The sequence below is a fragment of the Narcine bancroftii genome, chromosome 5 (genome assembly GCF_036971445.1).
Source record: "Narcine bancroftii isolate sNarBan1 chromosome 5, sNarBan1.hap1, whole genome shotgun sequence".
Taxonomy (NCBI): Eukaryota; Metazoa; Chordata; class Chondrichthyes; order Torpediniformes; family Narcinidae; genus Narcine; species Narcine bancroftii.
Genome location: NC_091473.1, coordinates 5,311,027 through 5,321,977, shown reverse-complemented (window position 1 = coordinate 5,321,977; position 10,951 = coordinate 5,311,027). Strand labels below are relative to the sequence as shown.

The 10,951-nt window shown below is 38.0% G+C and overlaps 2 protein-coding genes across 4 annotated transcripts in view; one reads left to right on the top strand and one right to left on the bottom strand.

Moving 5' to 3' along the window:
* Positions 1-2,602: 2,602 nt before the first annotated feature.
* Positions 2,603-3,853, top strand: LOC138763063 (FANCD2 opposite strand protein-like). Its single transcript, XM_069936639.1, is given in 2 exon segments — positions 2,603-3,268; positions 3,756-3,853. A coding segment is annotated over 1 exon segment (537 nt). The 3' UTR covers positions 3,140-3,268; positions 3,756-3,853.
* A 508-nt stretch (positions 3,854-4,361) lies between these two features.
* Positions 4,362-10,951, bottom strand: part of fancd2 (FA complementation group D2) — a 129,518-nt gene continuing 122,928 nt past the window's right edge. For all 3 annotated transcript variants that reach the window (XM_069936607.1, XM_069936608.1, XM_069936610.1), the window contains 4 exons: positions 8,952-9,026; positions 6,800-6,946; positions 5,573-5,656; positions 4,362-5,097 (listed from right to left, as the gene is read on the bottom strand). In XM_069936607.1, the coding sequence (XP_069792708.1) occupies positions 5,014-5,097; positions 5,573-5,656; positions 6,800-6,946; positions 8,952-9,026 (390 nt within the window). In that variant the 3' untranslated portion in view covers positions 4,362-5,013. The remainder of the gene's footprint in view (positions 5,098-5,572; positions 5,657-6,799; positions 6,947-8,951; positions 9,027-10,951) is intronic.

The window sequence follows — 10,951 nt, the reverse complement described above, 5'->3', positions numbered from 1 at the left end:
AAGATAACAATTATAAACACAACTAATCTAACAAGGAATTATGTCTAGGAAAACCTAACATTTAATATACACCAAGGAAAATTAATTAGTTACAAAGTTGTCATTGATCAGGCAGCATGTGTGGTGAGTGAAATAGATCAAACCGCCGATTCCATGTAGGTCAACCATCTAATTTAGCAGGTCTGTTCCCAGTAATCGGGCCGTGTGAAACGTCCCAATCTGGCAGGGTGAGTTAAATTCAACCAGGCTCTGACACTTGGCCGGGGCAAATGCCAGAGTCCGGCCGAGTTAACTCACTAATCGCCTTCTGGCGGTGTGCAAGCACAACCTGCTCCCGCATTGTCACTGCTGGAGGCTGGGACCCCCCCCCCCCCCCCTTAAAATGCCGGGCTGCTGATTAACCAGGTAAATCATGGTGCAGTGGGAAAAGGTCACAAGTGCAGCAGGCCCGGCAACTTTACCCACTTCCTAGTGTGAAAGGGGTTATTGTGAACATTTCAGGTCAAATGATTTCAATGGATGCTGCTTGAACTGCTCACTATTACAGCATCTTCCATTTTTCAAATTTCCTTTGTCAACAACATTTAGCTTTTGGCATAGTCTAATCAATTATTTTTAGACCCCAAACCTAGAACAATCCTTTCTCAATTTCCCAAAACCAGTAGCAGAAATGGTTACTTAAACACGTTACTTTTAATTATCTTTAAACATGAAAACAGGATCAAGCTCTAACTTATTACCATTAACCTAACTTAACCCCTTTCTTCCTAAGCGCACATGTATGTAATGTGTATAACAGATCCAAAAAAATTATTTGATTTGCAGTCCAATCTCACTCCTCCATCTTCACTGGTATCAGGCAATTCTTAAACTGTGCACAGAATTTAACATTGATGAATTTCACCAGACTTTGGTACTTGAAAGGTAAATGGTTACCGCTCAGGAAGGTTTTTGTCAGTATTCAGAGAGAGATTTGTTGCTTGTTGGACACCCACAACTGATCCCTTTCGATCAGCCACTTCAGTGTCTTGCTGAAGAAACTTGCCCCATCAGGGTTTTCCAGGTCACCACAGAGTTCCTTTTTGTTTCCCTCATTTCAAGTGAAACATTATGCAGCCAATCCTCTCCTCCTGGATGGACCACAAGGGGTTTGACCAGAATGCATTAAGAACTCACAACCCATCTTCAAGATGGTTTTTTTCCCCACAAGTCTGCCAGCTTGTCCTGTTCCAGTTCCAGCTGCTGCAGCTGAACTGTAGAACTGAATTCTCTTTCTCTCAGAGAAAAGCCTGTTTGACTCTGCTTGCAAAACTACATGACCCTCTTAGAACAGCCAACTGCAATCAGACAGACTGAGGGTCCAAAACAATAGTCCATCACTCCACAGCCTGCCCAATTAACACCTACTTGTGAAGTCCTTGGAGGCATCCCTCAAAGTTTGTGCGAAGGCATTCGGAGCCTGAACTGTTTGGCTTGAGCAGAGCTCTGGCATTTTAAATGAGATCTGTTTTGAAGTGTTTTTATGTGACCTACACTAAAAAAAAACTTGCCACAATTTATCTCCTATAAAACATATATACATTTTATACAATATAAAATATAAAAATCTGTCACAGTTTCCACTCCAACATCACTGACAATTAATTCAAGTTATCAAATGATAGCCTGTAAACCTTGCAAACCAGTGTAACAAATATGAGAATCTGCAAAAAGGCAAACAAATTCAGGCAAAGCTTTAAAGACTTGATTTTGTTTCCTGGGAAATTAAACCTGTGGGTTCAAAGCACAGAATGACATATCAGGTATACCTAACCCTCTTGTAACTAAAACATGAAATTGTTACTTAGCTTGCCATTGTATTACCAGCATTCCTTGTTTTCTCTATCTGCAGAAGAATGGTTGGTGAATGATTTTCTTTCCCCCGAATACCATATTGTTCTTTCAATGTCAAGAATTAACACACGCAAAATTTAAGCTTTTACTAATCAACTGATGAAAATGGACAGCATCCAGCCACTCAATCTCACTTTATAATTTCAAGAATTTCTATTAGGACATTCTTTGGCAAGAAACCTCGTAACTACTTCAAGTTCGTTACCTCCATCTTGTTCTGATGATTTTCATCCAGGGGTTTTAGACTAAAAATGGGGAGTTTAACATGACATCATATTTTCATCTGTCTCATGAAATCGATGTATATTTTTAAATGCAAAGTTCATGTTAAATATGATTGCAGGAAAAGCTGCTCCCCCTCCACCATCAGACTCCTCAACAACAAACTCAATCAGGGACTCTTACTTTTACACTTTATTGATCTTTTCTCTCGCTCTCTCTATCTTTTGCACAGCTGTTTACATTTCTGTGTTTACATATCTACATCGAGTATTTTTTGCACGACCAACAATTCGTAATTCTGCCTTGCCTACAGGAAAAACAATCTCAGGTTGTATGTGATGTCATGTATGTACTGAGAATAAATCTGAAATTTAAAAGAAAATCCAATGAGAAACTAGTGCAACTTTAAAAATTAATGCATTAAAGTTAATGACTAACCACTGCCTCCCTCTTTCAGACCCAGTTCTCGAGCAATTTACATTGGAAGATGACCGCATATTAGCTGTGGGATCCAGAGTCTCCTTTCGATGAAAGTTTCCACATGGCTGGATACAGTTCATGTGCTTCCGGGAAATTAGATGGAGCAAAACCCAGAGATCAAGTGCCCTCACCATCAGATCAGGAGGTAGCACTCTACCTGAAAGAGAACATTATAACCAATAACTGCCACCTCTTCAATCTTCTTGAGGAAACAGGAGATTTCACTCCCCAAATAGGTTACCCTTCTGAAAGTGAGCAAAATGCCACAACAGTTGTGTATAAACCTCAACCTATCAAACTCAGTTCAATTGATTCTGTGTTCGGGTCGGCCATCACCATAGAAGCACCAAAGCTGGCAGGGGAGTTCCAAGCTTCTGAAGGATCTGCGTTTACTGAGATCAGTGTTGATTCCTCAACGCCTTCTTTAACTGCACAATATAAAATTAACTTGATTGTAATGATTTACAGACAATTATCAAGGATTCTCACCTTGATTTATACAGCCTATCAGAAATGCTTTTATGCCTTACAGCATCCAATTTGATGATGGCTTAAGAATATTTTAATTTTAAAAATTAGAAAATGTCTCATCTTCAACATTCCTCTCTACTAATGCTTTCAGTTAGAAAAGAATATACAGATCCCTTAACACTGCTTCATTTTTTCCTTAAAGGTAAGAGTTCATAGTCTGCCGATGTATTGTAATTTTTATTATCTTATGTTTAATCTTTTTACTGTAACTTTCTATTTCATTCATGTTATAAAAATCTTAAATAAAGTTTTTAAAAAAAGGTAAGAGTTCGTGTGGCATGACAATGTTTCTGAAATTCAACTTAGGACTGGGCAAGTGTAGTTTAATTTTAATTTACTATTGTTGCCGCTTCTATTCAGGAAACTTGCTTCAGGAATTGGTTGAGGTGATTCATTTATTCTCGAGATCCAGCCAGACCATCAAGTCCCATATTTACCCAAAAGATAGCCAACTGGCATAAAATTAATTATTAGATGAAAATAAAAATAGTCTAAGATGTAAAATTTTGATATCTAAAATTAAACTCTTTTTAAAACTTATTTTTCAGATCATTTCTTTTTAAAGATTACTTAATGACACTGCCAATTATGCACAATTGAAAAGAAAACATTATTTACTTTTCATTTAGGTCACATTAAGCCTCTCCACTCTGCAGTTATCATTTTGAGGGTGTGGGTGATGGTCTGATCAACGCCAAGCATATGCTCTTCAGTGATTCAAAGTCTGCCTTCTTCAGAGGGAACCCCATTCTGATGAAAAATCCAGCAAGAGATTGGAATGTTCTTCCCACTTCACAATAAAACAAAGCCCAAAGATATTGTGGCAGTGCAGTGCAAAGTTGCTGAATTTTAGGGAAATAGAATATGTATCCACAGACTTGCCCTTATGGTGATATAACACTACTGTTGTATTGCTGGAGAAAAATAAAACACAGGTCCACAAGCAATGTCATCTGTTGTGGAAGTTCTGCAATGAAGCTGCCTCCAGTTTTGTCTTCCCGTGAAAATGGAAAACCTAGTTCTTTTGGATCAGTTTCAGTGCATCATTTTATATGAGCAATTCTACCACAAGCTGATGGACAGTCAATCCCAAATATCTCTCATATTTTATTGCTTTCGGGTTGTAACTTCTAGTCAATAACCAGATTTAGAAACTATCTTCGTGCAGCTAAAACATCCAAAAACCAGGCATCCCAATTTTATGAAGAAAATATAAAACAAATAGGGGTCTCACAAAAAGTCAATAGTTTGAATTTTAATTTTTGTACAGTAGGACAAATTGTTAACAAAACAGTTTACAATTATGAAGTTCAAATAAACAAACCTTGTTGAGCAGCACAGAATGGATTCTGGAGTAATTTTTAATTTTCATTTGGATAATTTGATGAAAGAGGTCATTACGGTAGAACTTGACAGCTATTTCCCATCTATGCACAGTCAAAAACAATCCCAAGATCGTTGATGTGCAACATAGCTCCAATGTATTTCAACAGAATCCATCACTTTAAAAAAAAAAAAATATTTCAACTCCCCTTTTCATCATCACCCCTGTAATATGTCTGCCTGATATATCTGATCACCAAATTCAAATACATGCTGTAAAGTTAACCTTAAACACCAAAATTAGTCACAGTGCCTGAAGGAAATATAGCACAACCAGGCATCCCATTAAAACTTGCTTGGGTCAGCCAAGTCATTTTCAAATTTCAAATTTTGAAGGCAAAGCAAAAACCCCCAAATTGTTCTAGATTCCCAGAAATAACATTAAATTGTCTGATTGATCAATTTAATGCCAGATTCCTATAATGGTAATTTTACATTCTAAACTGCAATTAGTAAACATCTTCAAGGTGACTTGTGTGTGACATGTATTTAATCAATAAAGACCTAATCACTGTCAGAGTCTTCGTCATCCCTTGTAGCTTTCCTTGTATCAGATTCACATCCATCGACCTCTTCCTCTTCCATCTTCTGTAAAAACAAATTGTACAACTTTCTGATTCCTCTAAAGGTACTCGAATAAATCATAATTCCCACTTGCAGATTTTTTTTCTTCAATTGTCATCTTCCTTGAGCTTGCTCTTTTCTTTCCACTTTGTGATTGAAATCTGAAGCTTCAGATTTGAATGTTACTTTCTAACCTAGGCCCAAGAATTACAAAACAATCCTAAAGATTTAAGGTATCATCTGTATCTTAGAACCTTACTTGTTTGTTCTCAGTCTGAAATGTCAATCATTCTTTTTCTCCCACTAATATTGCTTGACCCACTGAGTGCTTTGCTCCAGATTCCAGCCAGTCTCCAACATGTGCAAATTTCAGAATTGACAGGTAAGTGTTAAATGATCATCCCAGCAGCTGGTCCAATATTATTCCTTCATAAACACAATTCTGGAAACTGACTTTATCATGATCAACCAACAATGCAAACACCCTCCAAGAGGTTACCTCTTCCTCATCATCCTCAGATAACTGTGATTCTTCATCACCTCCACTTTCTTCCTCGGATTTCTGGGTTAAGATCTCTTCTCCCTGTTCAAAGACACAGTCAGTTTGATGAGCTACGCTAATTTCATTGAAGACTTCATTCTGAGACAGTTTACAAGGGACATATGCCCAAATCCCAAGGGAAAAGGAAGGTAGATAACTGGGTCTGATATATGACCTAAGGACGTGCATGGAATGGTTTACTTTGTATGCCACCAGGCTTTCCACCTTAGCACCTCTTTCAAGGGAACTTACTATATTGATCAAACCCTAGCTGTAAATCAGATTTACCCAGGCATGTCCTCTTGTATGAAAACAAGAACTTAATACCATTGATTGGTAATAAAAGAGCAATGATAACAGGAGTAATGTAGAACTCTATTTGATGGACCATCAAGAACACAGGATTTTTTCAGATTAAGGTACTGTAACTTCAGAACCAGGATATCGTTGGCACTGAAGTACGGCAATTCTTTGTCAGCTACTCCCAGTAGATCTTCTTTCATGTTCTACCAACACTCTACTTTTATGTGTTTTTTTTAGACATACAGCACAGTAACAGGCCCTTTCGGGCCATGAGCCTATTACACCCAATTACACCTACAACTCCCCTCGCCAGTACATTTCAAACAGTGGGATAAAACCAGAGCCCTTAAGGAAAACCCACACAGACAAGGGGAGAATGTACAAACTCCTTACGGACAGCAAATGATTCGAACCCCAGTCCCGATTGCTGGTGCTATTATGTCATTGTGCTTGCTGCCATGCGACCGTGTTGTAAAATGTATGAGACGTCTATTGGTTTGCTTGCAAAACAAACTTCTATTACAGAATCTTAATACATGTGACAATAAACAAACTAATACATGAGCACTTGAAGTGTCCTAAAATTCAGAAACACATGATGGGGAATATAAATGTGAGATATACACATTACTAGCTAAATTCTATAAAAGGAAACACTAGATGAAAAATTAAAAGAAAGCATGAAAGATCTAAAGGATATAGAACCAATGAAAAAAATGACTTTGAAGGGGTTTAATTCACTAATTTAGGAGCAAAATAGGACAAATTGAAGGAATTATCTGAAATGTTGGATAGATAGCCATGCACATATGACAATTTAGTCAAATATAATTTTATTTTTAACAAACCTACAGATGAACTTTACTTTCTATATATCATCACCTGCAGGTCTCTGTTTTTGAGATTTCCTAGCCAGAATGCTTCTTGGCACTTGTTGATGGTCAACATTGCTTTCACTCGATATACAAATAACTCCAACAGTTTCTTCAACCATGGGACATGATTGGTCAGATTAGTATCCTGGTTGATCTACAAATTAACCATAGAGGAAAGAAAGGTAAAGTTTTAAATTAAAATAAATACTGAAAATAATAAGACACAAACATGCTGAAGAAACTCACCAAGTCGCGCAACATAGATGGGAAGTAAAGGGTAACTAACATTTCAGGTCTGAGCCCTTCGTCAAGTTTGAGCAAAAGATAGGCACCCCCCCCTCCCCCACTGAACAAAAAGGTGGGGAGGAAGGGCAGGGGGGCAAGGAGAGGAGGAAAGGGGCAGAGGGAGGACCACATGCTGACAGGTAGGAGATCATATTGTTGGGAGGGTAGAAGAGAAAAATACCAAGAAATGATAGGGTGAGAGGGTAGCTCTCTGATAGGGTAAGAGGGAATGGGGTGATATGCTGGAGGAAAGGAGACCGAGGGATAGGGAACGAGAGACTTGGGGGAGGGGTTTAATGGAAATGGAAGTCATTGTGAATGCCATTTGATTGGAGAATCCCCAGACAGATTACAAGGTGCTGTTCCTCCGATTTGCAGGTAGCCTCGGTTTGGCAATGCATGAGGCCATGGATAGGCAAGGCAGTGTGGGAATGGTGTATGGAATTAAAATGGTTGGCCACTGGGAGGTCCCTGCTGTTGCAGGGGACAGAGCGAAGGTATACAAAGAAACAATTTCCCAGCTGAATCCAGTATCACTGACGTAGAGGAGGCCAAATGCAGTAAATGATGCCTGCAGATTTACTTTTAAATATTTTTAAAGCCTGAAAGTGTAAGCTTTGCTGATAACGCCAGTATTAACGTACACATGCATCAACAGGGTGTCCTTATCTATATTAATCTTATTAATACTAATATTAGTAAGCAAAATATTAAACCCAATCCACAGCACACTCCCATCTCTTGAATGAAATTGCAAAATGTTTTTCTGTTCTTGGAAACTTTCTTGAACAAGGAATCTCTTGTAAACATCAAAATATTCTCCTCAATTTCTCAGAATAGACTCTCCCAGCCAGATGCTCTGCAAATACCCAACCATATTAAATAATCTAAGCAAAAGAGTGAACGTTTTAGATTCCACAGTACTTTAGTTCTGATGACAATTAATTTAATAATGACCATTATGGTAAAGTAGAAGTGAATTAACAATAAATCATTCAGATTTTTGATAAATGCATTCTTTCAAAATGGTGATCTTGCCTAATATTTAGTCTGCTGACACAAAACAACTGTTTACCTCCCAAAGCATTTTATTTATATTGAAAATATGAACATAATGGTAAAATTTTAATTTATTTTGTCAATTTTTTAAAAATAACAATTTAAACAATTTTTCATTCAATACACTGCTTCAGGTCATCTTTCTACAATAATTCCATGAGGGTTGCTAGACAGGTAAGGGCTTCAAGGTTGGCACAAAGACGATGGGCTGAAGAACCTGTTTCAATGCTATGCAATTCTCTGACTCTAGAACCCAAATTTCAGGATAAATTAATAATTTTGTGTTCATTGACTTAGACATGCAGAATTCTACTGCACAGAAACAGGCCCTTCAGTCCATCTAGTCTGTGCTGAACTGTTAAAGGAGAGTTTATCTTTCTCATCCACATTAGTTAAATGGCATGCAATGATCCTTGTCTCAGTTACTTGGATGAAACCAGTCCAAAGCAAAATTGACTGAGATAAATGAGCAGTAGAGTTTTCAACTTAATCTATAGATACTTATACAATAAATTCAAACTTAGACCAGGAAAGTTAACTGGTATTAATTACAGTAAAACCCTGGTATCCGGCACCTCTGGGGATTGGTAGATGCCGATAAGTTTTTTTTATATATGGTTCCTTAAGATTGCATGCTGTGTGATTGATGAAATAATGGAGAGGAGTGCCAATTTCAAACTTCAGTATTTTTTACCAATTTATTTTCTGTGATTTTTTTTTTTGCCTGTTGCTTGAGGCTGCCAGTTGCTTGAATTCTGGGTAACAGGAGTTTTACTGTACTTGCAACTCAACAACCTTAAATACGACAGTGATACCTTGCTGTGTCCACACATATGGTGCAGCTGACGAGTGCTCAACTGTAGGGTTTTCAGCAAACTCTGAACATCATCCTTAAAGGTAAAAAAAATCTTCAGTGTTCAAATAACTTCTGAAGAAGATGATTTAATTTACAAATAACAACATTGTAAAAGTGAATTTAGAACATTGTTTCTGCTCCCTTCCCCTTTAACTTGGAATAAACCAAATTTAAACAAAGTTTTGTTTTGGTAAAAACACAAGAACTAATTTGGTGAAATCTTGAGACCAAATAAAGAGAAGCTGGGGAGGCTCAGCAGGTCATGGAGAGATCGACAGTCAACGTTGTGGGTTGGAACGCTTTCTTGATATGATGACTGTCCATTTCTCCATGGAACAAATTCAAGTTCAAATGTATTGTCAAATAATAACATCACATTCAACCCCGAGATCCTTTTTTTTCCTTGCATGACCTGACCTGTTAAGTCTTACCAGTTTTCCTTTGTTTGATGTAGTTTTTTAATTAAATTTTCTAGAATAGCACTATGAGAAAAGATATAACAATTTTGGTGGTGTTGGCACCTGTGCTTTCTTAACTTCAATGAGCCTCAACAGAAGAAGCACTTCTGATTTGGACAGAAGGAAATCTGAGCAATGATCCAGTACAGATGTGATCCTAAGCTTATTATTCTTGTCTTAGGAACCAATTTTTTACCTGCCTCCTATCTGAAAAAAAAAAATCGTAAAAGGGAAATGAAAATTGCCACTCCTGAAGTCAGGCCCAGAATGACAAATGTCTTTTACTTTTTAATCGAAGCACCATGATCTGTTTCTCTAGCTTTTTTGTGTAGTGTACTTGATCCCAGCGCCTGCAGCTGTTCTTGCTTACCTCAATGAAAACTGTTAAATGGAATTCAGAGAATCTACAATGTCCTGAATTTTTTTCAGTCCATTTTCATTAAGAGCTACTTATTATCAAAATAAACACACAAAACTCTCTCTGGAATGATTTTCAGTATTTAAACAAATCTTGAATCAGATTCTATTCCAAAGCGTACGAGGGCTCAAGCCCGAAACATTGGTTATGTATCTTTATCTTCGCTATATCAAGTTTGCTGTTTGAGGTGCTGAGTTTCTCCAGAATTGTGTTTTTACTTCGATGTGTCTGCAAGCTTTTGTGTTTTACTCTAATCAAGGTTGGAAGTGTGTGTAGTTGAGGGACTGCACACGCTGAACATACTAATTTCTGAAGGAGATACTAAATTGAGGTTGATGTTAATGATCCTTAGGGACCATTTTGAATAGAAACAGGAAGATTTCCCCATAGTAGCCTGGACAATATTGATCCCTCAATCATGGTGCCCATTGTGAGTCCTTGCCTTGGGCAACTGCTTACACAGTACGTTTTCCCATATCCAAAGTTCAGAATTCAAAACTGAACTTTTTTTTTAAGAAACTGTCACAAGTTGATTTTTTTAAAAAATCTCCTGACTTGCCCATGTGGGGCTCTCTTGGTGCCAGTTTCATAACAACAGATCTCAGAACCACCCGGGGAAGGCAGACAGAGAAGCAGGCTGGAATCTCGAGCCATCGGTGAGCGACTGGAGGAAGTCGGCAGGCCAGGCAGAACATGGGGAGAAATTAGGTGCAAGGGTCAGCCCTTAAAGCAAAGGGCTTGAACGCTGGTTGTCATTGTTTCAAGTAACTCCCCTCTCTTTCCATTTCTTCTTTACCCTCCGCTGTACTTTGCTTACAAACTGCGTGCCTCTGTCTCCCAGCCATAAGCAGTTGGAAGAATCCTTTGCTCCGATGTCATCAAGAAGAGTGGCCTCTCGGGCAGGAGCAGGGACCTTGGGCTCTCAAGCACTACTGTGCTGCTTTGGGGGTTTTTTTGGTTTTGTTCCAATAACAAAAGAAAACCCCAAAAACCAAACAATGTCTGGCCTCCAAGTGTATTGGATGTGAGGAAATGTACTGTAGTAAAATGACCACACTTCAAAAGTACTTAAATGGCTGTAAA